Consider the following 25,573-nt stretch of genomic DNA (forward strand, 5'->3'; position numbering starts at 1 on the left):
TGTGGTAGATCACGGCATTTCGTTTCATATTACATATCAATTGCCTTGGTGGTTTTTCTGAATATGAAGGTATCCTGGTCCGATATTAATTGTGAAGTCAAAAAGTCTATTATTGTATTGAATAAGTGATGTTTCACCACCATGATATCCGGGATCAAAGACTTCGGCAATTTCCGTGGGGTCATTGTGTGGAAATTGAAATTGGCAAACTTGAAAGTTTTGGGCGTTTAGAAGAACCTGAAATTGTTTGGTAGTTGCTGGATCACTTCATTATTAATTGGAATTTTTCTGCTGACATTTCCTAACTATATGAAACAGTAAATTTTGAATTCAAACTTTAATTAGTTCCAGAAGCTTTGAATGTTTTTTAATACTTTTTACCAAGGCTAAATTTGAAATTTTTGAGCGTGACATTATTGATTGGTCGGTGCTTTTGTGAGTAAGTTAAAAAAATAATTTGGCAATCAGGGAAGTTGAGAGTAATTCTTAAATTTTAGTTTTTATTGCAGAAATTTTTGAAATGTATGTATTTCCAATTTAAAATTAGCAAGACATTTTGCTTACGTTAGTATCAATATTGTCTTTTTTTCAGACTTTTATCATAATTCATATCATGCAAAAATTTAAATTCGTGAGTTATTAATTGAAGTCAAGAAGTCAAGTATAACTTACATCTCGAATTCCAATTGCATTATCTCTTGTAAAAAAATCCACTTTTATGTAAAAATGAGTGAAGTAAGGGATTGTTTCAATGCTCAATGAGCCATAGTCTCCCAGCAATTTCAAAGTTTTCACATTTCTAAACAAATCGTCATCCAACAGGCATCCTGTGCTACAGTTGACAAAATCAATTTCTTCAAGTGTCTCAGTGTCAAATAATGGAATTATTCTGTACAATTCATTTGCATCCAGCTTACTGAATACAGTTTTAACAATATGCAGATCTTGTACAGATTCCAAAGTTTTCACTAAACCGTTTAAACAATCCGGTTGAATTTTTGAAATTGGTACTGTGCAATTGTAAATTCGAAATGTTCCCAAATCAAGTTTTTGAGATTTCAGTAGAGTTGTCAAATCATTAAATGTAACTGTCATTTGGGTGCCATTGTCAATTGTCATTTTTTCTTCTTCATAAGTTACCAGGGTATTTGAGTAACGGATTTTTTCGCCATCACAGCATAATGTGAAGTTGGTATCGGTGATGTAAAGGTCGATGGTGCCCAGTCTGAAAAAGGATATTACGAACATGGCATCATTTTTAATGGAAATATTTGGGTTATAAAAATCCTCTGTTTTACTGAGTTTTTAAATTTCGGTCAGGAAGTTGGAAAGCTTATTGAAAGCAGAGGTGGGCGGATATTTTTTCGGATATTTTCTAATAATGAATTTATCAATTATTATTGATGTAGTTATTCAGGAAGAAATGTATCCGAACCAAAGAGTAACTATTAAGCAACATTTTAATATGATAAAACCTAGAAAAATTCTACAAGTTTTCCTTACCGAGACCTTAAAACTTATTAGCCGAGCAACATCGGATATCGGATATTACGGATATTACGGATATCGGATAATGGACTTGCATATCGTTTATACAGAACACTTGTAGAATTTTTCTAGGTTTTATCATATTAAAATGTTGCTTAATAGTTACTCTTTTGTTCGGATACATTTCTTCCAGAATAACTACATCAATACTTATTGATAAATTCATTATTAGAAAATATCCGAAAAAAATATCCGCCCACCTCTGATTGAAAGCCAACCAACAGTTCTTTATTTGGTAAACAAACATCAGAAATTTTCTACTATTTTTCAGTGTTTTCAAATAAAAACGATCAAAACATTTTTCAATCAACTTGAATTCAGATTTATTACGTAAATTATCCTGATTGCTATTCTAAAAAGACTTACCTATCCGTCAAATCTAAAATCTTTTGAAGGATTTTGGTCGGCATGACAAATTATTACGATCTGTAAGAAAATATGTTTGAATTATTAACTTTCACATTTTCAAAAAGCATGAAATGTGTAATGGTAAAATTTCAAAGCAAAATGTGAAACAGTGAAAATTTTAGAAAATATTCAGTCACGTCAGATCACAAAGACACTTTCAACAAAATGGAAATTTATTCGGTATGAAAAGTTTTATATAATAGGCTGCATTACGTTCATGCCTACCTATATGCTCAATCTGAGGAAAAAACTCATCAAAATTTGGGCGTTTGTTTTCACGGAATGATAATGTCGATAATTTGTCATAATGTACTGCCCCAATAATATACAATTCTGAATGTTTTATAATTTACCATCTTTTTTCCAATATTTCTTAATAGAGTGGGCAGCCATGATGACACCGGAGCTTAATATTTCCGTTTTCGGCGAGTAAATTCTGGGAAGAGTGAGTCATGTGAGCAAACAATAACCTAATTAAGCGAATCGTTGAAAAAAAAACAGTGAAAATTTCATAATTCTGTAGGTGTAGGTGACATCTAACAGAAAATACAACAAACACCCACGGAAATTTTAACTCGATAATTCCAAGAACTGGAAAAATACACTACTAACTTTGGTTACGCATTTTGACAAAACAACAAATTGAAACCGTACAGAATTTTTGATAACATTTAAAAAATTAAAATTTGGCAAGTTTCTTAATTGAAAAATATTTAGAACCAAATGAAATATATATATATATATATATATATATCATTCATTCACGTCTTCAAGGCAAAACATATAAGGGGAGATCGTATACAAATAATCACAGGGAAGAATTGGTGGATGATAAAATGATCCCATAAACCGTTACTAGTTTGAGAGATCAAGTTGGGGGAATGAGAATATTAAGGGGGAAAGAATTTAACCGGGAAGCAAACATAGAGCGATTTAATTTTTCCGGGAATTGCTTTGCTAGACGGTTCCAGGTGGCGAGGTTGACTCTGAGGAATCCTTTGTTTGTTTCGCCAACAGATCTGAGCATGTAGGGGTATCTTGGAGTTACAGCTTTCTTCACCGACGATGACACATTTGGGTAGTGGAAGTTTCCAGTTATGATGTTGTGGTAAGTGCGAAGGATCTGCAAGACCCGCCTATGTTGCACTGACTTCAAATTGGCTTGGGCCAAACGATCCTCGTATGAAGAATACTTTATGTTGCAGCGTTGGAAGACGCGCCTGGTGAAGAAACGAAGAATGACGAATGAAGACGAATGGAGAATGAAGACGAATGGTGAAGAAATTTTTGTGAAACCGTACTTTTTTTCTAGAATATATTTTTTGGCAAAGCCTTCAACCTATAGCAATTTTAACCACCGCCACCGTTTTATTTTAATTCAGAAACATGTATTTTTATACGCCAGGTTAGATTTATACAAATCCAGATGGCCTCAAAACTTTGACATAAACTATTTAAAAATTTTTAAACAAAATTATTTCTTGGATTTTCATTTTGTACAATATTTATTCGGTCAAAGTGCTAACAGAAACAATTTCAAAAAGTTCAGAAAAAAGTGTAATTTGGTTATATTGAATATTATGAGAAAACAAATAATTGAAACCGTAAAGAATTTTTGGTAACATTTAAAAATTAAAATTTGGCAAGTTTCTTAATTGAGAAATATTTAGAACCAAATGAAATATTGAAAACTGCGTTGTTGGCTTTGATTGTTAAATCGGCTTTTCCATCGACGTAGAGTGTATCGAAAGGTTTTGCGAATTTTTTCATTTTTGTATTTGGGAAGTTGATAATTCCACGACGAAAAGTATCAGATTCAGTGAGGATCTGAAAGAAAATTATAATTATTAGTTGTATTACTAAGATTGAAAAATAAACTTACGTCTTTGATTTTAATAGCGTCTTCTTCTGTGAACGTGAGCAAATCTATATGAAAATCATCGAAATTGAATAAACTTTCAATTGGCAATGAATAAGATCCTCCAATTGCTGTCAACTTTTTGGCACCTTTCCATTGCTTCAAATGAACAACTCGCTCTAAGCTAATAAATCCGAAATTTGAAAGAGTTATATTCCGTAGTTTGCATGGTTTGAAAGCTTGTAAAATCTGGGCGTACTCATATTCATTCAGATTTTCAAAAACGGCATTTTTAACTCGCAGGCCTCGGATAGTTTTGAACATTTCCAATGTTTCATCTCTCATTACATCGGAAAAATGAACAAATAAAGTTTCAACTTTGAAATGTGGGGATTTCAAAAAACTTTGAAGATAACCGAATGCCAATTCCAAATGATTTCCTCCTTGGATTTTCTTTCTTGTATCTGAACTGTAAACATCACATGATCCACCAATATCCTTGTAATTGATCTCAATATCGTCTAAAATTAATTTGGACGAATATCTTGAAAACCAAAATTTGACAGTATTGAAGCCAACGGTTTCCACAGCGTTGCAGTAGTTTCGGAATAAATATCGAGTGCGAAGTCTGAAAAGGGAAATTATAGTTAATTTGCATCTATATTTATTTGAAAACTTCAAAAATAAAAATAAAAAACTGTAATCAAATATTGGAAAAATTGTTACTGTTTCAGATGATCTAGATATTTTTTGACAACATAGCAGTTTTGTTGTTGCTACAACTGTGCTTTACAATGACCAAATATTATTGTAAAAATATTCAAAAATGTTATGAATTGTAAATTATTTTTTGACAATTAAAAAAACCTTTTTTTTTGGAATTTTTTGGAAAGTCGTCGGTGAAAAGGATTTCCTTCGAATTTTGTGGTCTATTCAAATTCAAAATATTACATTTCAAACATTGTAGGGGTTCTAAAAAATTTCGTCTAACATTGTTAAATTTTCGTCTAAAATTTCTCACTTTTTGTCTAAAATTTTTTTGCACTTTTTGACAGCTCTCAAAAAGTGCCAAAAACTCAGCCTCGATTGTCAATAAAGATGTGTTCAAAGATTTTTGAAAAGTTTGCCTATGATATTTCGTTATTTTGGCACCATCGGAGTAGTTTTTAACAATTTCCACTTTTAATCATCAATTTTTCATTTTTTAATTGCTAGCTTTGTTTGGCTTATCAGTAGTTTTATGCTTAATTGTTAGTCATTTTCACTGATAAAAGTAACAACAATTTTGCAGTTAATCAAAAATAAATTTACCCGTTTTGCTACCCTATTTAAATTCGCGAAAGTTTTTCAATTTAGTCTTGCTCTTTTATTAACTTCATGGATAGTGGAATTATTCAAAGAAGCCGGCAAATTTACACTGCCGAAATTGAAAAAATGAATCAGCTTCACTTTGTCTGTGGAGTCATCTATTCTCACCTTTCAAATGTTGTCATTTTTCCCACAATCTCGTGTATGATGTCGAATGGAAGATCGGAAAGTTTTAATGTGGTTGGTTCCAATCTGAAAAAAAAAATCCTTACTGTTTCATGAAAATGTGATAAATAAGCATTTTTACTAACTTTAATGATTATATGGTATTTGTTTCATTTATTAATAACCAAAACTTTTCATATGATGCTAAAATGATCAACTATCGCAATAGCATTATTTTTCAAAAAATTTCGAACAATTTTTTGCCCAAAAGTGGAGAAAACTCAAATTTCACCATTTTTTAAAAAACCGTCGATCAAAAAAAACATTATTCTTATAATTTTAGATTTAAAATTATTTTTAAAGTGGTCAAATTTCTACATTGCACTAAGTTTTTACCAGTTTCTGAGCCGAAATAAACACTTTCAAAATTTTTTCAAAGAATCATAGGAATGTGTTTAAATAAACTTTAAATGAGATCTAGATAAACTGAACAATATTCATGTTTTTTCTGAATTTCAAATTGAAAACTTACAAATCGATTTCTTGCCCATCATTAACCATTTTGCCTTTGGATTGAGAACCTGAAAACAGTAATTTTAAATTTAATAAGAAGAGTAAGTAAATTGAAAATTAGGAATTATGCATAACTAACAAATTTTTTTGAAGTTAGAAACAAAATATGCAGGGAAATACAAAAAAACAGTACCACCGCAAACCAAAAAATATTCAAACAGTTTTTGCCATTGAAGGAACATGTCTGGTCCTCTCTCTCCGTCTTCACTACATACTTTATCTTTAACATTTCTCTAACCGTCTTGTCTACACACTCTTATTTGCATAAACGCTTGTGCAGCAAAAATCGATGGGACCATCAGAAGATCTATGGAAAGGGAAAGAGGTAACAATGCCTGTTGGAACGGGTGTGAGGTAGTGAGAGGTTGGAGAGGAGACGCAGAGTATTTTTGTGAGAGATATGTCTATAATGTTTCACAGTGTTGTTAAACAGTAAAGAGACTCGGAGCTGCAATTTTCTCAACGAAATTTTTTGTTTTACAGTGCCCGATAAAAACGAAGATCATATACTTAATCAAATGTTTTCTTCTAAGCTTGGCAGGTGAAAATAGTAATTGCAATACGATCCGGTGAAACCCCGAGTTTTTATAGTTTTGTAGAAGCTTGCAGAATTGCAGAAATCGATTGCAGAATGAAGGTTGAAAACTTGTAATCTAAAATCAAAGCATAGAAACAGTGAAAATTTTTGAAAAATTTTATAAGATGGTAAAGTTATATAAATTACATTTTTTGCTTCAAAACTATGAGGAACGTTGTCATATTTTTTTTAATAAAAAAAAGACGATTTTTAAATTATAAAAACAGGACAGAGGAAAGTATTGCTAGCTCCTAATTTGGCAGACTTGCTCAACTTTCCGCTGGTTTCTGTCTTACATTAGCTTTGTATAGAATAAACTTTCATGAAAAATGATGTTGTACAAATAATGTTAGCGAAACGGCAAAAAATATTATTTGCGGGATGTTTATGAAACAACAAAACTCAATATTGTAACGGTCCATACCCCATCGGGACAAAACTACAGTTGTATTAGGATCATAAAAGATATTTTGTCGCTAGACTCTTTTCAGAATTCTTTAGTATAGTAGCGCTTCGATATGTAATTATTAGCCTTTCATTGCAGGGTTCTCGTTGTAAGGGCAATGTAACACGAAAATGGTACAAAAAATCCTGTAATGGCGTTTATTACGTTTGCTGTTTTTGAGAATATTCAGTATTCTCGTTAAATTCATCAACCATTACAAAATCTCCTTCAAAACAATCATGTTATTATAGAAAATCTCAGATTTATAACTGCTCAGAAGAGCAGGCCACTACGGCTCCAAAATTCATTGGCTCCATGCGGTCATCAAGTCCTCAAAGGACTGTTTCACGCTCGCGGCCTGCCCGTCTCCCTTTCATCGCAGTTGGCATCTCTACCAATATGATGGGAATTACGAGATACATACTGCAGAAATGATTCTGTATAGTATGGTCTCGATGATAGCAGCGCTGGCCGTCGAGGAGAAGGAACGCGGCGGCCGACACACTACGGGTTCCGCTCGTTTCCAAGTTGGACGTGAGTGGCGGCCACGCCCATGTGGTGGAATCAGAGAGAGAGAGAGAGAGAGAGTGCGGAGACAGCTGATAGTGAGAGAGCAATTGGGATTGACATTTTTTGTCTTTGTAAAATAAATTAAGCCTTAAAATGTAGGGTAAATTAGGGTGAAGGGTAGAGTAACGTATGATTAATAATTACCAAGGAAGGCCTTCATTACATTACTTTTCACAAAAAGTGTTGTTGTACAAATAATGTTGGTGAAACGGCAAAAAAACGATTTGCGGGATGATTATGAATCACAACAAAATTCAATACTGCAAGATTAAACTAACATTAAACTAGGTATGGTTCATTGTTTTGGAAAAAATTTTCCAGCTGTACTAAAAGTATCGTGCCTTATTACGCTACAAACGTCTAAAATTTTCCATGGAGGTCTTGACAACATTTTAGCAGTTTTACATGTTTTGTTGGCACTTGTGTAGTAGATTTGTTGCCAATATATTACTTTTCTGATGACGCTTTTTCAATTTTCACACCTAGAAATGATTGTTCCTTAGCCTTAGTCTTAAATTAAAATAGAACTCACTTGTTAAATTTTTAAAGAATTAGAGCACAGCTTCTGTGAAATTACTGTTTCAATACACTCATAAATAAATTAAATTTAAACTTGCACATTACTGTTTTCTTTTTATTTATTTTTTCAATTTCCTAGAAACATTTATTTGTAAATAAGTACATGTGAGAACTGAGGCGTGCAGGTGACTGACAAAGCGAATTCTAGACTACTATGAACATTTTGAAAGTTTTACATTCGCCCACTAACTTTTAAAAACGATGCGCTTCATATGCTAAATTCAAAACAGTATGAGACTTAAAACTTGCTTTGGATTTTTTTTCTGAAACAAAACTTCTCACAAACTTTATTCGAAATTCGTTTTTTAATATAGTGTAATTCACGAGGTTCGTTTCTATTTCCAAACAAGAGGCTCATAAAAAAATAAAATTTAAACTTGCACAGTTGGCTTATCTACACTCAAAATAATAAAACTGCGTGGCGTGTACTGCAGAAAACCTCATATTTAGGCCCCGCCTTTTTCTCGTCCACTCACGGAGAAAAGGCAAAAATTCGGGGACCAACCAATATCAGGCCGCCGACATCCTACGTGTTCCGCGCGCCGCTATGTTTAACTCGCAGCGGGCGGAGACAGTTTGCCGCGCCCACAACGAGTTAAAAATAGCGGCGCGCGGAACCCGTAGGATGTCGGCGGCCTGATATTGGTTGGTCCCCGAATTTTGCCTTTTCCCCGTGAGTGGACGATAAAAAGGCGGGGCCTAAATATTAGGTTTTCTGCAGTACACGCCACGCAGTTTTATTATTTTGAGTGTATGTAGTATAAAAAGTGAGGTAATCGTACTTTTTTGGATAGGTTAATAATTTTTACTATATATGCGCTCATTAAAACAACTAAAAAAAACAGTTAAAAAATAAAACTTTTAAAAAGAAGAGAAAGAGAAAAAACAATGGGAAGTTAACGAAATAGACATTTCTGTGTAAGTAAGTACAGGGGGCGTGCAGGTAGGCGTCCAAAAAGTGCCACTAAAAAGTGAAACTAATTCCATACTGCTATTTTCACTTGTTCTGAATACAGATGCCCAATCGTTTCTAAATAACGAAGCAACACATAAGCTGAGCCCAAAACAGTATGCGACTGTTTTGCTTTGGAATTTTATTTTGAAAAAAAAAAAAAATTCCTCACAAACTTTATTCAGAACGTTCTTTATAATCTAGTGTCCATAATTTACGAGGTTTCATTTTCATTTCCAAGCAAGGTACTTGACTCTGTCCCAGTTGTCACCGTGGTTCCCGTAGCTCCCGTAGTTGTAGTGTTATCCGCCGTATTCCTCTTGTTTTTCTTCTTCTCTTTCTCACTTTTCACCACAGAACTCGCCTCCGCTTTGTGTAGCCCATTCAATTTTTTATTCTTCGCATTCGTTTCCAAAACCTTCTCGGAATTGATTTCAAAAGCCAACAAGAAATGAATCAACTCGTCGGTGCTCAGAATCTCATTGTGCATTTCTTCAAACATTGAATTCTTGTAGTCCCATTCAGTTTTCAAGTAGTCGGCCTCAAAGTGAACAAAAAAGTTTTTCGGGTAGTCCTTGCGATGATAACTTGGTCCCCTGACCCAATTCCATTTGCCATCAAACAAATGCTCCGGTGAAACTCCCAATTCAGTTAGAACATGCTGGAATTGATCCCCTGAAATATTTTCACATTAAAAAAATTTATTTTTCAACATTGAAGTAAGTTGAACTTACATTTTGAACAATTGAAATTCGAATTATACAACGTAACATTCGTACCAAACAGGTATGGAACATTCATTCGATTGAAAAAGTCTTTGATTTGAAGCAAGGTGCCATATTCTTTTCCCTGGAACGTCATTCTTGTCACACGATACTTCTTGTTTCCAGCGATATTTGATGAACTGCTGACACATGCTTTCAACCAACTCTCACTCATAACCATTGCGGCACTGTAAAAGTAAATTTTTCGAGGAAATACCTAAAATCTGAACCTACCAGAACACAATATGGACTTCATTTTCAACAATGTTCCAAACACCTTCCGAATCAGTTTTGACCACGAAATGAGAGAACGGGCGTTCCCAATCATCCATCTGGAACATTTTTTGGATTAGAAAGTGATGGAGATTTGCTGTGTACTAGCTAGATAAATTGCTTAAAAAATTTGGTACAAAGATCTGTATATAATTAGTAAAAAAGTTTGCAAGATTTTGTAAACAATTTGTGAACATATTTTAAAAAGTATTTGAAACATTGCAAGCTTATTAGAAATTTTTTCACAGCGCTTTCTCAAATCTATTAAATCTAGCAACTTTCGCTAAAAACCACTGATCCGAACACAGCAATGAAAAATATGAAAATATAGTTCAAACTCAACAACACCTTGTAAGAATAGTAGTGACAAGATGTCCAGAGCGCTGCTGACATAGCATGAGCTACTACGAGCACAAGGGCAACCAAACGAGAGTGTCCCATGTCGGCTTGATCTACTGAGATCTACAAAAAATGCGGGAGTTGAGACGCAGAGTTCTCAACTGATTTTGCATGGTTAAGAACGTGCCGAACAGGAGTGTGCGGCAAATTTGCCGAATTTGCCGTTTGCCAAGCTCGGCAAATTTCGAAATTTGCCGCACACGTCAAAAATTTGAAAGTACAATTTTGACCAAAACTGTTGATTTTTTCGGCAAAAATTTGGCAAAATGCTCCAAAAAACATCATAAAATATCAAATTTTTCCGAGTTTGTCAAACACCGCAAATTTGCCGAATTTGTCGAATTTTCCGACCTCGGCAAATACTGGAAAAATAGACTTGCCGAATTTGCCGAGCTCGGCAAATTTTGAGATTTGCCGCTCTCCCCTGGTGCTGGCGTCACATTTTTTGGGCAAAAAATTCCCGCATTTTCGGCAGATCAAACCGTAATGGGACAGACTGAAACAACGTGACTTAAAGGCATGCTTCTCGACCAGGCAAATATGAACTATTCATTCAATATTCATCAAAAAACTGTTCCAAGTTTTGAGAAACCCCGCAAAGAATCACTTACCAAATACAAGTACTTCTTACAAAACCCATCATAATGCCCACTTTCCTCGCGAAGATGCTGCTCAACTCTGATATTGTAATCGCCCTGATTCAGTTGCTGAGGTAGAACAATATCAAATGTCTTGCCTTCAAACATCTTGAGCACTTTAATACAATTCTGATGGCCAAGTTTTTCAGCCAACTCCAGCGGTGTCTCTTGATCATGATTGAGAACATCACAGCTTGCACCATACTTGAGAAGCTGTTTTACGTACTCGCCCTGTCCAAGTGAGACGCTTTCGTGTAGCAATGTGTTGGAAGATTTAGAGCTTTGAACTGAAATTATTTCAAATAAATATTATTACGGAAAACCTATAATATATGGAATACCTTTAGCATCGACATATGCACCAGCAGCTAGACTTTTCTTGAACTCGTCAATGTTGTCATTGTGAAGATGCTTGAACGCCGGAATGGCATAACCCGGTTCTTGAAACTCTTGAGGAATGTTTTCAGGAGTAAATGAGAGCAGAACCCACGTCTCCGGATCATTGAGCTGGGTCAAATAGTCAACTGAAAAACAAAATTTTTGTCGTAGGAATATTCAATTCATTTTTTACGTTTTCGAGTGAAGCGTTTGAGTAGAAAGTGCAAAACGAAGAAAATTATCACAGGAACAAGTAGGAATATTGAAACGGCAATAATTATATAGACCAGTCTAAAAAAAACTTTGTTTTAATTAAAAGAAACCAATTTCAAGCTCACCCTCCCGATTGTCCCTCATCTCCATCGTCGTGATTGGAAACCAAATTTGATGCATTGGTTTGCATTGGATGCGATGGTTTGTTTAGTTTCTGATTTCTAACCGGGAACATCTCTTGGAAATACTGTAGGATTTGAGGCAATGAATTGTAAGCTTTCACAATTGCTACATCATATTTGGCAAAGTCCGACGCGTCAATCGGAACTCCTTTGATCTCGAAAATCTTCTTGAACAATTCCCCAACGTCCTTGAGATGCTTATCATTTCTTTGATCTTTTGCATACTTTTCCAGCTTTTTCAAATCATCCACCAACTTTATCATTCCATCCCGATTCACTTTTGTCCACGAACTTTTATAAACAGGCACACCACTTATCAAATTGTTCACATCGTCTGCCGAACTTGCCGCTGCTGACACGATTTCACTCTTCTCATAGACTTCAGACATCTTCCTCAGAACAATGACACCGTTTGCAAAATCAAGAACCAATGATCGTGAAATTGGAGAAACTGACAAGTTGTTTTGTGCAGCTCGTCGTTGCTTTGCTTTTTGTGTTTTCTTGGTGTTCACCTGCTCAACTGCAGCTACAAAATCATTTTTCAGTTTCTCGAGCAATCTTAGAATTCCTGGGATTTCTTGTAAAGCGCCGGTGTCAATTTTCCGAGCTTTGTTGATAAATTCAAGTAAATTGACAACAATCGAAGATCCGTTATAGCCGACGTTGGCAAATTTTTTTGAGACAGTTTCCAGTCCAGAGTTTTTCAAACTTTTTTGAAAATGGTCCAAAGACTCCTTTTGGATTGTTTTACCAACAATTTCATTCACCTTATCTTCCAAATCAGTTGGCAACTTTGTCGCAAAAAAATGAGTAATATTCCACAGTTCTATAAAACCCACGGTTTTTCGTATCTTCCTCACTCTATCCAAGATCTGCGTGTCGTTTAAATTATCCACAGCGTTTCCAGCAGCGTTATTAATTGAAACTACTATAGCTTTCAAATCGTCCCGTGTTATGTTATAGCATTCAAGTTCAGCCAAAAAACCTTTCAGACTTTCAACTCGATCGCTAATATCCTCGAAAGATTTTTTCAACTCATAGAACTTATCGAAATCTTTGAGAGCATCATCATCTGGAATGTCCTTCAATTCATTAACAATATCGTTGATAGATTTTGTCCTTTTCTCTATGTCGGAAATCCCTGCCAAATGTTTATTTAAATCACAAAAATTCCCGAGTTGAAAGATCAAAGCATCAGTTAATGGCATACGTGTTGTGGAAGCATTCCTCATATCGTCCCAACTTGAGCTCAAATTTTTAAGTTCGTTAGGAAGCTGATGTATAAGTTCCAAATGTTTGGAGAGTTCACTCATACTCTTCTGACTCGCAAGCTTTTCTTTCAACCATGTTCCACTGAGGTCATCTTTGATCTGAGCAAGATCCTCAATTCCTTTTGGAAATCCGACGTAATTCAACGTTGCCGTTTCTCTTCTCGATACCAAAGAATGAATGATTTGACGAGTACTTGAGAGTTGGGCAGTCATCTCAGCATACGCAGAATTTTTCTTAATAATATCTAGAAGTACTCTTGAATTATTCATCATCAGTTGTGGATGCCAAATGTTTAAAATCGGCAAAGTATTTTCTATAGTCTTTTACAAACAGAAAATTTTGATAGATGGGTTCAAGTTTTTTGTGCACACCTTTCAACTTCAATACGTCAACTGCAACTCTGTCCAAATCAAACATATTGAAAAGTTGTGAATGAAAAGTATCGTAGAGTGACTGAAACTCTTTCAGAGAGTCAGATACAGTTTTCGAAGGAGTAGTGCTCAACGTCTCTTTAATTGACGTCAAAACACGAAACATTGGCTGAAAAGTTGTTGCCTTCAAATTTAAATCCTTTGGTAACATTTCTATAAGAAGCAACGAGTTATCAGTGACATTAGCAAGATTATTGAAACGCTGAATTATTGAGGAAAGTGTCTCAAACTGATCTCTAGTCACTGAAGCGTTAATTGCATTCTCCGCAAGCTTGCTTACGTGATCAACTGTGAAGGAAACGAGTTTGGATGTACTCTTGACATGAACATCGGTTGCAATCACTCGTTCAATAGCCTTTCCATTCGGAATATTAAAAAGATCGGCGATCGTTTCAGTGGCAACAAGAGAGCCATCGGTGAGCAATTGTTGAAGTAGTATGCCATTCAAGAGCCGCGCAAGTGACGAGAAGTCGTCGGTCATTTGTTGAAGGGATGAAGAAGAACCTGAAAAATTCATTTGAGAATTTATAATTTTTTTTTAAAATTGAGCGTGTTGTTTCATATTGAAACTTTTGATCTCGTCGAAAATATCATTTCTTATCATTTGTTGGTTTTTTTCAAACGATTACGAAATAGTCAAAAATTTGAAAACCACGCATTGATGATTTTTCATTCAAAATTGACATCTTTGAAAGACTTGCAGCTATGAGAAAAGTACGGTTCAGCGGTACATACGGTTGGTAGGCAACAACCAAAATGGGCAGGTAGGTAGGCGTAGGCATGAAAGAAGGTGACAGTAACTAAACCGCGTCTAGCTAGCAGCGATCTTCGCACGCATTACACCTTCTTTGTAGTGTGTTGTGGAACCCAAAAATCGTCGGCTGCTGCGAAAGACTCTAGACTTCAGAGAACCCGCGCATGCCTCACATGGAAGTTTTAACTCCAACCATTCCGCCTACCTTGTCCAGTGTCTCTTTCCGAACGTGCGACGTTTTTAATCGTTTCCAGTGTATTTGAACAATTGAATGCCAACGATATCAAGAATATCATAGAAACGATTCTTATAGATAACCTGAAAAAAATTGGTTGTTGCCAAAGTATCCGGAAAATTGAAACTCACATTTTAATATCAAGCTTATCGATATGAATTTGTTATCCACAACAGCGTTGAATCGGGAAATAAATGAATAATCATCAAAAGTGTGGAGAGGTCCCCCGAGAGTTGAATGACGTGGTTTTAGATTTTTGGAACTGATAAATAAATAAGCGGCCACGTAAATATATAAAGTAAGGACTTTTTTAAAATTTAAATCTTGAAAATGTTGTTTTGTTTTTGACGTGAATTTCTGCTGACGTGCTAACGTTTGCAAGTTTGTCTCTGTGCCACCGCACCTTGTGTCGGATTTTAATGGAAATGCTTTCAACGTTTTATTAGGAGTGTTTTGCTTCCCTATCTGCAGAAACACCTTATGCATATAAAAATCCAAAGTTTAAAATGCATGAAAAACCTATTAAAAAATTAAGAACAAAATATGAAAAGTTGAAAAATCGGCACAGCGACTGCAATTCAAAATTTTGCCGAATTCCTACTTTTTCCGCAAAGTATCAGTTTCGTTAGATTTTCCTTTTTCCTTTTTCGCTATTCCTTTTTCGTGACCCGGTAGATGCCGGTCGCTATAAAACAGTACTCGATTTTCAGCAAATTTTAAGTAAATTCTCGACTGTTTTACTATCGTAGTAATAGTGCACCATGACTATGTAATTTCGATGAGTTTATTTGCACTAAAGTTTCATGCATGACAAGCACATAATTTTACAAAAAAGCTCTAGATTGTGCATTTCTTCACTATCATTCATATCTTCTATCAATTCCCTGAAGTTCTCGAAGTTGGGGTCCCCGACTCGATCTTCGAGGTGGGGTTTTCCACAGATCCATTCGAAGCTTCACTCGATCTAACTTCAGAACCACTCATCTCCAAATCGGTTTCCTCCCCTGACTTTGTCTTATCCTTCCATGTAGCATTGTTTCTACCCTTTGCTTCATACTTCAAAACGCGTTTCGTGGTGATTTTAAAACGAAGCAAAAAGTGAGTAAATTTATCCGTGTCCATAAAACAGAAGAGTGGATCAGTCAACCATCTATCCTTGAAACTCGCTTTAACTTGATGTCTATCTTCTGGACGCGACAGGACAAAGTTTCTCGGCATATCATCTCTGTGGTACGAGCTTCCTTGTTTCGGGCACAAAGCCGGAAACTCACCAACACCATCGAATACTCCAAGTTGAGCAACAACCTTGCGAAATGTGATCCCTGAAATCATTTTTGAGACATTTTTGAGACAACTAGTAATAATTAAAACTTACAATCCTAAAACAGTACATGATTGTTATACGAAACTCCAATATCGAACAAAAACGGAACATTCATTCGATTGATGAAATTTTTGATAGCAACCACAGTTTCATACACTTTTCCTTGGAATCTCATCTTTGTCACGCGGAATTTCTTATTGTCAGTGATGTGAGCAGAATTGTTTAGACACGCCTTCAACCAACGATGTCCCATGAGCATAGATGCGCTGAAGGAAATATGTTAGAAAAATAAGAAGGCGAGAAGCGCCCGACACCTCGCGAGTGTTGCTATCAATCGGCAGCAAGCGGCGGGCATGCTAACTTCTTAGGAGCTTAGCAATCTAACATTGAATTAGTGTTTTCTATTAGCTTATCTGAAAATTCAAACCTTTACAATACAATATCACACATGAAAGGTCGATTGCTTATTAATACTAACTGGGAAACAGAAATAATTAGCTTAAGGCGCTTTTTTAAAATTTTAAATAACCCTTTCTTACTTGAAAATATGCGGAAGATGATGCTCCTTGACATTCAAAACATTGTTCTTGTCAGTTTTCACGATGAAATGAGTGGCTCTCTTGTCATTTGGAACTCTCTGAAACGGTTATCAATAGCTTCCAAAAGAACACCCGTTAACTCACAAATTGCGGATATTTTTCGAAAAAATCGCCGTGATAATGTTCTTCAAGTGGAATCGATTTGTCAACATCCAAGAGATAGTTGTACTTTGACAGCGGATCCGGCTCTGTAGCCTCGTTTTTGCATTTTGACGTAAATTTACAAATGTCAATTTTTCTAATTTTCATCAATTTGTTGAAAATTAAATTAAAGGTGGACTACGCTCTGTGGAGAAATTGCTTTAAAACACGCCTCGGGGCTACAATGACCGAATATCATTATGAAAAAATTCAAAAATTTTTTCTAGATTTATATGATTTTTTGAAAATTGGAAAAATCTCAGTTTTCAACTAATTATTTTTGAGTTTCCGCCAATTGGATTTGTTCGGTGGAGCGCACTTGCATTATTCTTAATAATTAATTTTATTTATTCTCGTTATTTAACTGATTTTCTTCATTTTCTATGGTTTTTTCTCGGAAAATGAAAGAAATAAACAAAATGAATGTAAAATGTTTGTTAAAAAGTAATTGAAAATGAGTAAAACTGTGAAATATACTTTTTTTTATTTTTAATTACTTTTTAACAAACATTTTGCGTCTTGCGTCTTGTTTATTTCTTTCATTTTCCGAGAAAAAAACATAGAAAATGAAGAAAATCAGTCAAATAACGAGAATAAATAAAATAAATAAATAAAAATAATGCAAGCACGCTCCACCGAACAAATCCAATTGGCGGAAATTCAAAAATAATTAGGGAAAAACTGTGATTTTTCCAATTTTCAGAAAATCATATAAAATCTAGAAAATTTTTTCGAATTTTTTCATCATGATATTCGGTCATTGTGGCCCCATAGGCGTGTTTTAAAGCAATTTCCCCACTGAGCGTAGTCCACCTTTAAGAAAGAACAAAAAAGTTTAGCTATGTTTTAGCATAAGGCGCGCATTAAGGCGAGAGGCAGGCGGAGATTGGCTCAAGGTCAGGCAGATAGGCGTTTTACGCCTTCGTGGAAACTCTAAAATACAAAGAAATTCCAAATTATTTCACCTAACATTATAGATTTTTTTCCTTTTTTCTGTAAACACCATAAAGAAAGGGAACTGCACACCTGATCTGAAAAATTGAGAAATTGGACCAATTGATAATAGGTGCTACTCTCCCATATATCTTGAATACCTGAATCATCATCAACATTTCTTTGATCAACAACACACACACACAACAAGACCATTTCTCATGAATTGTGTTGGAGTGCATCAAACCAACAAGCCAGACTAAACATTTTGAACCAAACTTTCAACATAAACATCATATATTTATTGTTAAAAATATTTATTTTCTTATTCTATTTGACTGTTTCGATGATCCCAGGTTATCATAAATACCCACGGAGCCTTTCAAAATTTCATACCAAAATGGTAAAACTGCATTTACTTTTCCTGTACCTGTTCCAACCCTCAAATGCAGAAGATTGTCCAATTTGTCCAACAGGTGGAATATGGTCAGAATAGACATCAACTGGCGTGTGTGCAACTACTTGTGGGGCTTGTTCCAATTTGAATTATACTAGAACTTGCCTGTCTCTGAATATGGATGGGGGATGTGCATGCACGTGAGTTTTCACTTTTCCAATTTTTTTTCAGAGACTGTCATAATTTTAGAGGCGAGTCCACTATATCAACATCTTGTGGAACTCAAGCGTGCAACTATCCATGAACCAATGCAGCTGGAGTGACATGTTGTACAGGTTCTCCAATGGTTATTGATAATTGGTATCATTGTGGGCCCCTGGCATCAAATAATAAACTTTCATGTTGCCCAGCAGGAGGGTATTGGTCGAAATGGAGTGCTTGGCAAAAAGAGACCGATAAGATTCAGGTATTACATCATTGCTGTGCGGCTCTTGAAAAAAGTCCGCACAGCACTGTACTATATAGCTTTTTAATCGTTCTTCTCTTTAATCGGAAAAAAAAATTATTGGCAACTTATGTAAACCAAGTGAAACGGGAAATTTTCTTTTAATCATTAACATCATTAATACAAACAAAAAACAATGAAAGTAATAAAAAAGGGTCTTTCATAATAGTTTTTTGTTTTCAAAATTTTGCGACACATCATATGTAAAGTTATACCAATATGTATAGAAGGTAACATAACCCGGAAAATATCCGTCGGTGCGTCAAAAAATGCTCAACATATAATTTGTTGAGTACTGGATTGGACGTAGTAACTGGACGACAACTGGAGTGTGTTTCAACAATGTTTTATCAATGTGAGGGTAATATAACAAACGATGCAATCGTGAATTTCAACTTTCAAATCTCACTATATCAAAATATTCGATATTCTATGAGAAACTCAGATATTATTTCAGTGGACCCGCACAAGAACCTGCACCAGCAAAGACTTTTTTTGCCCGTGTACTGGCGAAACGACGAATATTGTATACAGTGAGGTTTTTAGTGGATATTTCAAAAAAAAAAGTTAAATAAAAATTATGCTGTTTCTCGAAGTTTACAAAGTTTATGGTTTTTCTTTTCAATATTACTTGGATAGACTAATTAGCAAGACATTGAAATCAAATAATCAGAGAAAACAACATTAAAAAACACATATAATTTTCAGCTTGTCCCTGCACCGCCGTTACCGTAATCAACTCAACCTCCACATGCTCCTCATCAACTTCAAAGACCCCGTTTTCAATTCGAACTCCTTTGAATCAAGCCTCTCAGTGTCTCTCCACATTTATAATAGAGGCAACAAACTTCCGATATAATTTCTATACTGCAAGCGGATCAGATTTTGTAACAACTATCGGATGGGTGGATAGTACCGGAGTCTGTCAAACTGCCGACGTGCCGGGCTTGGGTGGGATGGGGACCGCTGGCTTGTTCTATAAAATCAATTTTCCATGCGATTTGACAACTGGAACATTTGGTGGAAGTTTGAGAGGAGTTGCGATGAATGATTTGACTTAAATTGCTCAGTTTTATTGAATTAAATGCTGGATATGAAAATGAATATTATTAAACAATTTTGTCTTTCGCTTTTTTTTATTAGAACTGTTCATAAATGCATTAAAGAAAGTTATGATATAAAAAATTGTTGCATCAGATTAAATATATCAATCTCAATTAAATACACTGTTTCACTAAATTCTTAAATGTTTCCAGAACCAGAATCGTTATTCTTTGCGACAAGAATTGTGAGTTTGTTTTCTTGCCCTTTTTCCCCCTTTTTTTTGTTAAAAAAATTGTGAAAATATTTACCGTGAGGTAGAGGGGAACTTAGTATTCGATTAGCCATTTTCCACAAGAAACTAAACAAAAAAAACAAACTTTTGGAAATTTGTCGTGCTCGGCCAATTTTAAAGTTTTTCGCAAATCCGTGTAAAATAAGCGTTTTTAAAAATATAATTAAGCACTAAAAGTTGAAAAGTTCGTTTTTGCTCTTCTAGAAATTTCTGAAAACAAAAATTCCAAAATTTACCGTTTCACTAAAACCATTAAATCTTTTCACAACCAGAATCTTTGCTTTCTTATTTTCTTCGATCTTTAATCTATGATTTTCTTTCAGAAACTAGTCTTTTGTTATTCAAATTCACCCCCCCCCCCCTATCTTTTTTGTCAAATATTTTCCCCGCATCTTCCGCTTTTCCTTCAAAAAATGAAAATATCACTGATCTACTTGATTCTACTACCCATAATAGCTCACGGAGCAACATGTCCGGTCTGTCCAGTTGGTGGATTATGGTCAGATTGGACGACAACTGAAACGTGTGCAACTACATGTGGCGGATGCTCACAGATCAACTATTCGAGAACTTGCTTGTCAACTCAAATGGGAAATTGTCCGTGCATGTGGGTTTCTTTTCGGCCTCACTAAATTCGCGATGCAATGGAGAACAAATTTAAACGTCTATACAAGCAATAACCAAAGCAGTTAAAATTTGAACAAAATTGAAACTCCTATTCGAATGATTCTCTACGTTGATTCAAAATCAGAAAAAAACTTGAAGTGCAATATCGTATCAGTCTTTGATAACTCTAAAAATAACAATAATAAACATGATAATTTTTATTTTTATTTTGAATTCAAATTAAAAATATTTTCTGTTTCATTGAATTCACATTTGATCAGCTACTTTATGGGAGCAATTTGGATTTGTTGTTAACATTAAATTATTTAAAAACTACAACCAATACACTTCTTCTTTCTCATTTCCAGCGGTGTCACCACCAAGCTTATGATTTGCAACACACAAGCATGTAACTGGCCACGTGTCAACGCTACCTACGAAAACTGTTGTACAGGAACCCTGACGACCATTGCAAATTGGGTGCATTGTGCTCCGCTACCGGATAATTACACATTGGCATGTTGTCCAGATGGGGGATATTGGACGACATGGTCGGGTTACAGTAAGGTTTCGAATCAGGCTGCGGTGAGTGTGGGGAGTTAGAAACCGGGAAGTGTCGGGCGAAAAAATTTGACTGTACAGGGTTGAGCATAGTGTGGCGCGGAGCCCGGTAGAAGTCGGTCAATATTCTCAGTTTTGATTTTTTCGCCGGAAAAGTCAAAAATTTCGGATTTCGAATACGCATTTCCTTATAGCTCCCACAATTTGTCTGCTGCTCTAAAATCGTTTTTAGGAAACATTGTTTAAAATTCAGAAATGCCAAAAAAAAAAGAAAAAAAACTTCCGATTACTTCATTGCGACTAAATTCTCTGTTTGAATTTCTTCAAAAATGAGATGACACTCCCATTTTCGACACACTCCGTTTGATTGGTTGTAAAGTGGGCGGAGCGAGTCGTTGATTGGTCGCAGTTTTCATTTACGAGAAAATTGAAACAGGGGATCAAAATTGAACAATCGAGTTTTTAAGTAGGATTATTCACTCTTTTTTTGATTTTTTTTCTTTTTTAAAGTATATAACTGCTGCATGGTAAATTTCATTGATTACATAAAATTACTGAAACAGTATTTTTTTTTCAGTGGCAGCGTTCACGTACTTGCCTGTCGGGAAGCTACAACTGTCCGTGTACTGGAGATTCGGTTATGATTACACATAGTAAGTTATTGATAGACTAGTTTTAATTTGTAACTGGACGTTATGGAATTCAAGAGGCTATGAAACATTTGCATATTATAAATTTTAAAACACTAGTTTCTTTTTAAAAAAATTGCAAATATAGATATTTTTTAATGTTTTTGGGTTTTGATTTCAATTTTGAAAGTTTTCCGCTGTCTGAAAAAAGGTCCTATACTGTCAATATCATTTAAATGATCATTCTTTTCTAAACTACCGGAAACAGTAATTTTTGATTTTTTAATTAATTTAAAAACAAAGCATATGAAATAATTACTTGTCACCAAATAAAACAACATTTTTTAATTACAAATTTTCATATTTCCAGCATGCCCCTGCACCCCTATAACCGTCATCACTTCGACCTCGAATACCTGCGCCGGCGGAACACTTCATGACAATCCATTCTCCGTGAGGACTCCGGTTTTTATGTCATCCCAGTGTGAAACCCTTGTAGTTCTGAAAGCGTCAAATATCCGGAATAACTTTTTCACGCTTGCCACAGATGGTGAACAGGCTCAGGGTTCAATAGGTTATATCGATACTTCTGGAACTTGCCGGCAATCTGATATTACTGTGACTGATGGAGCATCTGCAGTTGGAAGTAACGGACAATTTTTGAAGTACTCGTTGACTTGTAATTTGAACACTTTGAGATTCGATGGTACTGTTGCGGGAGTTGCAATGACAAATGTCGTTTCTTTTGCACAGTATTATTGATTGGAATATTTGAGAGAATGAATAAAAAATATTACAGTTTCAAGGAATAATTGAATGTATTCCGAATTTAGGAGTGATGATCAGTTTTTTAAACTCGTTTTTTATTTGCGTTGAACGTCATAGAAAACAAGTTACTGTTTCAAAAATTGATTGAATTCGGTTCGGATGCAAATAGTTTTGTTATTGCATACTTGAGAAAAAAACTTATAATGTATGAAATCTGGCAGCCGACAATATTTTTCCTCGCTTTCCATGTCAAATCCTTAATATAACAAAGGTACCTAAATTGCTCACATTGTCTTCTGAATGTATGTAAGCCTATATGGAACCACTTGAAAATTTGGTAAAATAGATGTACTGTTTCAAATTTTTCTCAAGTTTATTCTAGCCGCGACCGTGATAATACATATCACTTTCATAACCCTTGGCTATATATTATGTGTACAATACAGTAGCGAATTATTTCTGCTGAGCTATGAGCTATGAGCAATGAAAACCTGCTTCGTTTCTCACCCCTAAAACGTCTGCTGCTTAATTTTGAAACCTTAAAAAAATCACAATTTATTACTTCCCAGGAAAAACAAAATCAACATCCCAAAAAAAAATTATTGAGTTGCAAAAGTGAGCTCATAGTAGACTTTTTTTGGGAGTTTGTTCAACTGCTTCGCCACATTTGTGTCCATTTCTTTTTTGGTCTGATTCATGTTTGTGGTGATTGCTGTAATAATAACGCTTTGAAAATTAGCAGCCGACAAAATCGAGGCCAACTCAATTTAAGACTCTCTCACACAAATTTACTATCATTTGAATCATGTTCCCAAAGTTTTCTACTGCTTCACATAAGGATTTTAAAACTTTGATTTGTTAATTCTGACAGTTACTTTATTCCCATAAAAAATGAGTTTAATAATAATTCTAATCAATTTGTAACTGTTTTCTCGTTGAATTACAAAAAAAAAATCCTGTTTCACCATGCCAATAACTACAGGTACTATATAAGTATCCAGTACGACTGTGCTTTGACAAGGTTCAAATTTTGATTACGCCTAACAAAAGGATTTTTACCTCTAACTTTAGTGTCCGCTTGTTGTGCTTCAGGCGACAACTGTCCAATAATCACAGCCATTCGTGAATCCTCTTGTGACTGCAATGTCAGCTTCTCAGCCATGTACATTGTGAAAAGTCCCTGAAACCGTAAATTTTCTTTCTTTTTTCCAGCATTTTCAAACATTAACAGGATCTCCGCATCTCTGTGCCCAATTTTTCAACGCCTTCTGCTTCATATCCATTGTCAAATTGGGGTTTCCCTCCAACTCAATGTATTCTTTCCGTTGACTATCCGTGGCAGATTTTAGAAAAGCAGGGGTGTCAGTCATGGTTTCAATTAGTGGGGATTCTGAGAATTATTTATTTCTGTTTCAGAAACGATTTTTAAGACAAAATATTTGGTTTCAATAATGCTTTGACTTAAGAAGAATTTAAAAAATTTTTTAAACTAAACTTTCAGAAGATTATAATTAAAAAATTGCTGTTTCAAAGTTATAATAAATCGTTGTGAAACTAGAATATATCTTATTCTGAAGGTTTCGAAATTACCTGTTGAACTCGGAGAAGCCACATCGATTGGCAATATTGCAGCTTCTTGGGCATTTGAAATTAATAAAATTCCAGAAAATAAAATAAAAATTGAAGTTGGATACAGTGGCATTTTTAGTTGAAATGTTTGAAAGTTTCGTTTTTTGGCCGAATTTTCATCTCCTCGCCATCATCATCATTTCATAGGATTATCCCTCTTCTCAACAACGGACAGTATGTTCAAAATAGTTATGTCGTGTTGGAAATTATGAGATTTTGGATTTTAAGGCACGAAAAAACACAATTCGATTTGCTGAACTGTTTTGTCTTTGAAATAAATCATATTTCCTTTGATTCAAAAAATGTAAAAAAGTATTTTATTTTCATTTCGGTTTGACCTGAAATGTGAATTTAAATTTTAATTTGATACGGTATAGTACGATACGAAGTTCTTGAGCCTGCCAGACATATTCGGCAGATATAAAAAAACAACCATCAGAAAATGATCGAAGTTTGGATCGCCGAGCTATTTTTTTTGCATGAATTGAAAATAGTCTTTGCTCGCTGTTTCACTAAGTTTATGAAACATGCTTGATAAATGTTAGTTCGATGCGTAAGCTAGCCGAATTGGATATGCAAACTTAATTGGAACAGTGTTTTTTTTCAAATATAAGAAAACTTAAACACAGTATTCCCCGACATGGCTGAAAAGAATTCTTCAGAGCGGCATATTGAGTCTCTACTTTTTCGTTGACTTTTACAGATTATATTTCTTTTGTTTGTCTGATAAAAAAAAATTTAAACTGACAAAATCTTTGTTAGTTCGCCTTCTATACATTTGCAGTTAATAATTTATTGATATCTTACAAATGAACCGAGATATAACCTTTTATATATTTTCACAAAGAGCCAAGCAGTTCAATTTAGAACTTCAAAAGTACAATATTGTTTTTCTACATTCAGAATTTTAAATGTGAAAGGAAAAACTACTGATTTCTTGAATATGTCAAACCTAAAAATTAAGTTTGAAAATTTGAAACCCATCGAAATTTGAACCTCCAAAATAGTTTACAACTGGAATTGGAAAAAAGTTATTTCTTGCTGTTTGACAATGTTTTCAAAAACATTTTGTTTTTGTTGACCTAATAATCCATATGATCTCAAACTGATTTTTGGTAATACAAACTGGTTTCAATTTTCTTATTTGCCAAATATTGCATTTGAATTTAAAATAAGTTTTCTCAAAAAATCACACTTATCAGACTTAAAAAAAAAACTCATTTGAGAAAAAACGTTTTGACTTTTTTTTCTAAAATGTGCTCTCAACGTTCTGAAAACTTTTTAATCTTTTCTATCATGAACATGAAACTGAAAATTTTTCACACAATACCTCTTTGAAAAAAATTGAACTCAAAAAATCTTCAACATTTTTTTTGTTATTTCTCAACACATAAATACATTTCTAGTAAGTTCTAAATTTTAAAATAAGTTTGAAACAGCATTTTTATTATGTTTTATTATATTTTTCTATCGAAGTCTGTTTCACTGTGTTGTCATATTGCAATAACATTTTAAAAATCGATTTACGGCTAACTTTTGTCATATTGTTAATAATATTGCTCATCAAGTCACATAAATGAGTCCAAAATTAAATTATTAATTATCTTTTCACTCTTTAGACAA

General features: G+C 34.5%; 6 protein-coding genes, 67 non-coding genes and 1 pseudogene across 76 annotated transcripts; 36 read left to right on the top strand and 38 right to left on the bottom strand.

The window, feature by feature from the left end:
• Positions 1 to 36: 36 nt before the first annotated feature.
• fbxa-126 (DUF38 domain-containing protein) lies at positions 37 to 1,958 on the bottom strand (the record flags this gene model as incomplete). The annotated part of the gene is made up of 3 exons (NM_070337.1): positions 37 to 237; positions 673 to 1,225; positions 1,915 to 1,958. 3 exons carry the CDS (start codon positions 1,956 to 1,958, stop codon positions 37 to 39), a joined length of 798 nt encoding a protein of 265 aa, NP_502738.1.
• Positions 250 to 270, bottom strand: 21ur-11119. The gene has a single exon (NR_058999.1).
• On the bottom strand, positions 253 to 273 carry 21ur-6447. The gene has a single exon (NR_059000.1).
• On the top strand, positions 1,335 to 1,355 carry 21ur-672. Its single transcript, NR_059001.1, has one exon.
• 21ur-12923 lies at positions 1,337 to 1,357 on the top strand. The gene has a single exon (NR_059002.1).
• 21ur-1611 lies at positions 1,338 to 1,358 on the top strand. Its single transcript, NR_059003.1, has one exon.
• 21ur-2662 lies at positions 1,855 to 1,875 on the top strand. Its single transcript, NR_059004.1, has one exon.
• A 41-nt stretch (positions 1,959 to 1,999) lies between the features above and the next one.
• On the bottom strand, positions 2,000 to 2,020 carry 21ur-9217. The gene has a single exon (NR_059005.1).
• Positions 2,021 to 2,539: 519 nt separating this feature from the next.
• 21ur-579 lies at positions 2,540 to 2,560 on the bottom strand. The gene has a single exon (NR_059006.1).
• Positions 2,561 to 3,446: 886 nt separating this feature from the next.
• Positions 3,447 to 5,868, bottom strand: fbxa-83 (DUF38 domain-containing protein). Its single transcript, NM_070338.6, has 4 exons — positions 5,820 to 5,868; positions 5,291 to 5,374; positions 3,839 to 4,442; positions 3,447 to 3,783 (listed from the first exon to the last, which is right to left on the bottom strand). Exons 1-4 carry the CDS (start codon positions 5,846 to 5,848, stop codon positions 3,589 to 3,591), a joined length of 912 nt encoding a protein of 303 aa, NP_502739.1. The 5' UTR covers positions 5,849 to 5,868; the 3' UTR covers positions 3,447 to 3,588.
• On the bottom strand, positions 3,496 to 3,516 carry 21ur-13590. The gene has a single exon (NR_059007.1).
• Positions 3,533 to 3,553, top strand: 21ur-11189. Its single transcript, NR_059008.1, has one exon.
• 21ur-8782 lies at positions 3,536 to 3,556 on the top strand. Its single transcript, NR_059009.1, has one exon.
• On the top strand, positions 4,586 to 4,606 carry 21ur-3874. The gene has a single exon (NR_059010.1).
• 21ur-3239 lies at positions 4,902 to 4,922 on the top strand. The gene has a single exon (NR_059011.1).
• Positions 5,171 to 5,191, top strand: 21ur-4505. Its single transcript, NR_059012.1, has one exon.
• 21ur-3731 lies at positions 5,439 to 5,459 on the top strand. Its single transcript, NR_059013.1, has one exon.
• Positions 5,442 to 5,462, top strand: 21ur-13042. Its single transcript, NR_059014.1, has one exon.
• A 602-nt stretch (positions 5,869 to 6,470) lies between the features above and the next one.
• Positions 6,471 to 6,491, bottom strand: 21ur-138. The gene has a single exon (NR_059015.1).
• On the bottom strand, positions 6,472 to 6,492 carry 21ur-14318. The gene has a single exon (NR_059016.1).
• A 236-nt stretch (positions 6,493 to 6,728) lies between these two features.
• On the bottom strand, positions 6,729 to 6,749 carry 21ur-9650. Its single transcript, NR_059017.1, has one exon.
• A 401-nt stretch (positions 6,750 to 7,150) lies between these two features.
• Y67A10A.14 lies at positions 7,151 to 7,324 on the bottom strand. The gene has a single exon (NR_024305.1). It is a non-coding gene; the product is annotated as a small nucleolar RNA Y67A10A.14 (small nucleolar RNA).
• Positions 7,325 to 7,595: 271 nt separating this feature from the next.
• On the bottom strand, positions 7,596 to 7,616 carry 21ur-7591. The gene has a single exon (NR_059018.1).
• Positions 7,599 to 7,619, bottom strand: 21ur-10179. Its single transcript, NR_059019.1, has one exon.
• Positions 7,620 to 8,195: 576 nt separating this feature from the next.
• Positions 8,196 to 8,216, bottom strand: 21ur-2151. The gene has a single exon (NR_059020.1).
• Positions 8,217 to 8,808: 592 nt separating this feature from the next.
• Positions 8,809 to 8,829, bottom strand: 21ur-8698. Its single transcript, NR_059021.1, has one exon.
• On the bottom strand, positions 8,812 to 8,832 carry 21ur-11192. Its single transcript, NR_059022.1, has one exon.
• A 201-nt stretch (positions 8,833 to 9,033) lies between these two features.
• On the bottom strand, positions 9,034 to 9,054 carry 21ur-4899. Its single transcript, NR_059023.1, has one exon.
• Positions 9,035 to 9,055, bottom strand: 21ur-88. The gene has a single exon (NR_059024.1).
• Positions 9,056 to 9,147: 92 nt separating this feature from the next.
• Positions 9,148 to 14,662, bottom strand: Y67A10A.3 (uncharacterized protein; the record flags this gene model as incomplete). Of its 2 annotated transcripts, none has more annotated exons than NM_001276885.2 (10): positions 9,148 to 9,658; positions 9,718 to 9,935; positions 9,982 to 10,079; positions 11,031 to 11,344; positions 11,399 to 11,581; positions 11,629 to 11,726; positions 11,774 to 13,346; positions 13,474 to 14,037; positions 14,493 to 14,605; positions 14,654 to 14,662. In NM_001276885.2, coding segments are annotated over 10 exons (3,624 nt in total). The 2 variants fall into 2 exon arrangements, with proteins under 2 accessions (NP_001263814.1, NP_001263813.1); NM_001276884.3 differs by having other exon boundaries at positions 9,198 to 9,658; positions 11,774 to 13,335; positions 13,814 to 14,037; positions 14,654 to 14,655.
• 21ur-7656 lies at positions 10,315 to 10,335 on the top strand. The gene has a single exon (NR_059025.1).
• 21ur-12320 lies at positions 12,691 to 12,711 on the top strand. The gene has a single exon (NR_059026.1).
• On the bottom strand, positions 14,100 to 14,120 carry 21ur-11915. Its single transcript, NR_059027.1, has one exon.
• On the bottom strand, positions 14,103 to 14,123 carry 21ur-4821. Its single transcript, NR_059028.1, has one exon.
• A 639-nt stretch (positions 14,663 to 15,301) lies between the features above and the next one.
• 21ur-4334 lies at positions 15,302 to 15,322 on the top strand. The gene has a single exon (NR_059029.1).
• A 74-nt stretch (positions 15,323 to 15,396) lies between these two features.
• Positions 15,397 to 16,694, bottom strand: Y67A10A.13 (annotated as a pseudogene). Its single transcript has 4 exons — positions 16,530 to 16,694; positions 16,386 to 16,483; positions 15,898 to 16,112; positions 15,397 to 15,844 (listed from the first exon to the last, which is right to left on the bottom strand). Coding segments are annotated over exons 1-4 (926 nt in total).
• Positions 15,844 to 15,864, bottom strand: 21ur-14709. The gene has a single exon (NR_059030.1).
• On the bottom strand, positions 16,268 to 16,288 carry 21ur-11180. The gene has a single exon (NR_059031.1).
• Positions 16,695 to 17,621: 927 nt separating the features above from the next.
• 21ur-8624 lies at positions 17,622 to 17,642 on the bottom strand. Its single transcript, NR_059032.1, has one exon.
• A 222-nt stretch (positions 17,643 to 17,864) lies between these two features.
• On the bottom strand, positions 17,865 to 17,885 carry 21ur-10621. Its single transcript, NR_059033.1, has one exon.
• Positions 17,886 to 18,259: 374 nt separating this feature from the next.
• On the top strand, positions 18,260 to 19,482 carry Y67A10A.2 (Extracellular protein; the record flags this gene model as incomplete). The annotated part of the gene is made up of 3 exons (NM_070340.3): positions 18,260 to 18,382; positions 18,879 to 18,954; positions 19,130 to 19,482. The coding sequence occupies 3 exons, from the start codon at positions 18,260 to 18,262 to the stop codon at positions 19,480 to 19,482; spliced, it is 552 nt and encodes a 183-aa protein (NP_502741.3).
• On the bottom strand, positions 18,445 to 18,465 carry 21ur-5610. The gene has a single exon (NR_059034.1).
• 21ur-2439 lies at positions 18,799 to 18,819 on the top strand. The gene has a single exon (NR_059035.1).
• 21ur-4467 lies at positions 19,050 to 19,070 on the top strand. Its single transcript, NR_059036.1, has one exon.
• 21ur-4233 lies at positions 19,053 to 19,073 on the top strand. The gene has a single exon (NR_059037.1).
• A 209-nt stretch (positions 19,483 to 19,691) lies between the features above and the next one.
• On the top strand, positions 19,692 to 19,712 carry 21ur-11420. The gene has a single exon (NR_059038.1).
• Positions 19,693 to 19,713, top strand: 21ur-3894. Its single transcript, NR_059039.1, has one exon.
• A 325-nt stretch (positions 19,714 to 20,038) lies between these two features.
• On the top strand, positions 20,039 to 20,059 carry 21ur-9240. The gene has a single exon (NR_059040.1).
• Positions 20,060 to 20,159: 100 nt separating this feature from the next.
• Positions 20,160 to 22,358, top strand: Y67A10A.11 (the record flags this gene model as incomplete). 2 transcript variants are annotated; one of them, NM_001083272.2, is made up of 4 exons in its annotated part: positions 20,160 to 20,364; positions 20,732 to 20,948; positions 21,502 to 21,577; positions 21,924 to 22,358. In NM_001083272.2, the coding sequence occupies 4 exons, from the start codon at positions 20,171 to 20,173 to the stop codon at positions 22,313 to 22,315; spliced, it is 879 nt and encodes a 292-aa protein (NP_001076741.1). The 2 variants fall into 2 exon arrangements, with proteins under 2 accessions (NP_001076741.1, NP_001293868.1); NM_001306939.3 differs by lacking the exons at positions 20,160 to 20,364; positions 20,732 to 20,948 and having other exon boundaries at positions 21,565 to 21,577; positions 21,924 to 22,315.
• Positions 20,381 to 20,401, bottom strand: 21ur-761. The gene has a single exon (NR_059041.1).
• Positions 20,506 to 20,526, bottom strand: 21ur-2153. The gene has a single exon (NR_059042.1).
• On the top strand, positions 20,662 to 20,682 carry 21ur-5604. Its single transcript, NR_059043.1, has one exon.
• On the top strand, positions 20,663 to 20,683 carry 21ur-14197. Its single transcript, NR_059044.1, has one exon.
• 21ur-9815 lies at positions 21,421 to 21,441 on the bottom strand. The gene has a single exon (NR_059045.1).
• On the bottom strand, positions 21,752 to 21,772 carry 21ur-879. The gene has a single exon (NR_059046.1).
• Positions 22,359 to 22,395: 37 nt separating the features above from the next.
• On the top strand, positions 22,396 to 22,416 carry 21ur-9667. Its single transcript, NR_059047.1, has one exon.
• Positions 22,417 to 22,496: 80 nt separating this feature from the next.
• On the top strand, positions 22,497 to 22,517 carry 21ur-6977. Its single transcript, NR_059048.1, has one exon.
• A 201-nt stretch (positions 22,518 to 22,718) lies between these two features.
• On the top strand, positions 22,719 to 22,739 carry 21ur-1557. Its single transcript, NR_059049.1, has one exon.
• A 123-nt stretch (positions 22,740 to 22,862) lies between these two features.
• srlf-28 (SXP/RAL-2 family protein Ani s 5-like cation-binding domain-containing protein) lies at positions 22,863 to 24,025 on the bottom strand. Its single transcript, NM_001028383.5, has 4 exons — positions 23,912 to 24,025; positions 23,545 to 23,711; positions 23,381 to 23,501; positions 22,863 to 23,033 (listed from the first exon to the last, which is right to left on the bottom strand). The coding sequence occupies exons 1-4, from the start codon at positions 24,021 to 24,023 to the stop codon at positions 22,921 to 22,923; spliced, it is 513 nt and encodes a 170-aa protein (NP_001023554.1). The 5' UTR covers positions 24,024 to 24,025; the 3' UTR covers positions 22,863 to 22,920.
• On the top strand, positions 23,193 to 23,213 carry 21ur-7798. Its single transcript, NR_059050.1, has one exon.
• 21ur-13427 lies at positions 23,235 to 23,255 on the top strand. The gene has a single exon (NR_059051.1).
• Positions 23,323 to 23,343, top strand: 21ur-1326. The gene has a single exon (NR_059052.1).
• Positions 23,444 to 23,464, bottom strand: 21ur-3084. The gene has a single exon (NR_059053.1).
• Positions 23,774 to 23,794, top strand: 21ur-9851. Its single transcript, NR_059054.1, has one exon.
• 21ur-8305 lies at positions 23,892 to 23,912 on the top strand. Its single transcript, NR_059055.1, has one exon.
• Positions 24,026 to 24,412: 387 nt separating the features above from the next.
• Positions 24,413 to 24,433, bottom strand: 21ur-6063. Its single transcript, NR_059056.1, has one exon.
• Positions 24,414 to 24,434, bottom strand: 21ur-8442. Its single transcript, NR_059057.1, has one exon.
• Positions 24,435 to 24,500: 66 nt separating this feature from the next.
• 21ur-1377 lies at positions 24,501 to 24,521 on the top strand. Its single transcript, NR_059058.1, has one exon.
• Positions 24,522 to 25,036: 515 nt separating this feature from the next.
• Positions 25,037 to 25,057, top strand: 21ur-5497. Its single transcript, NR_059059.1, has one exon.
• Positions 25,040 to 25,060, top strand: 21ur-5994. The gene has a single exon (NR_059060.1).
• A 134-nt stretch (positions 25,061 to 25,194) lies between these two features.
• Positions 25,195 to 25,215, bottom strand: 21ur-5676. Its single transcript, NR_059061.1, has one exon.
• Positions 25,216 to 25,323: 108 nt separating this feature from the next.
• 21ur-8281 lies at positions 25,324 to 25,344 on the bottom strand. The gene has a single exon (NR_059062.1).
• Positions 25,325 to 25,345, bottom strand: 21ur-8817. Its single transcript, NR_059063.1, has one exon.
• Positions 25,346 to 25,472: 127 nt separating this feature from the next.
• On the top strand, positions 25,473 to 25,493 carry 21ur-5738. The gene has a single exon (NR_059064.1).
• Positions 25,494 to 25,573: the final 80 nt, after the last annotated feature.

This window comes from Caenorhabditis elegans, chromosome IV (genome assembly GCF_000002985.6).
Source record: "Caenorhabditis elegans chromosome IV".
Lineage (NCBI taxonomy): Eukaryota > Metazoa > Nematoda > Chromadorea > Rhabditida > Rhabditidae > Caenorhabditis > Caenorhabditis elegans.

Excerpts from the sequence above, each read along its gene's own strand:
- srlf-28 (NM_001028383.5), bottom strand. The coding sequence starts at position 24,023 with ATGCCACTGTATCCAACTTCAATTTTTATTTTATTTTCTGGAATTTTA. Across the intron at positions 23,712-23,911 it reads GGCTTCTCCGAGTTCAACAG|AATCCCCACTAATTGAAACC; the intron begins GTAATTTCGAAA and ends AATAATTCTCAG. Across the intron at positions 23,034-23,380 it reads AGCGGACACTAAAGTTAGAG|CAATCACCACAAACATGAAT; the intron begins GTAAAAATCCTT and ends TTATTATTACAG.
- fbxa-83 (NM_070338.6), bottom strand. The coding sequence starts at position 5,848 with ATGGTTAATGATGGGCAAGAAATCGATTT. Across the intron at positions 5,375-5,819 it reads GATGGGCAAGAAATCGATTT|ATTGGAACCAACCACATTAA; the intron begins GTAAGTTTTCAA and ends TTTTTTTTTCAG. Across the intron at positions 3,784-3,838 it reads ACGCTATTAAAATCAAAGAC|ATCCTCACTGAATCTGATAC; the intron begins GTAAGTTTATTT and ends ATTTTCTTTCAG.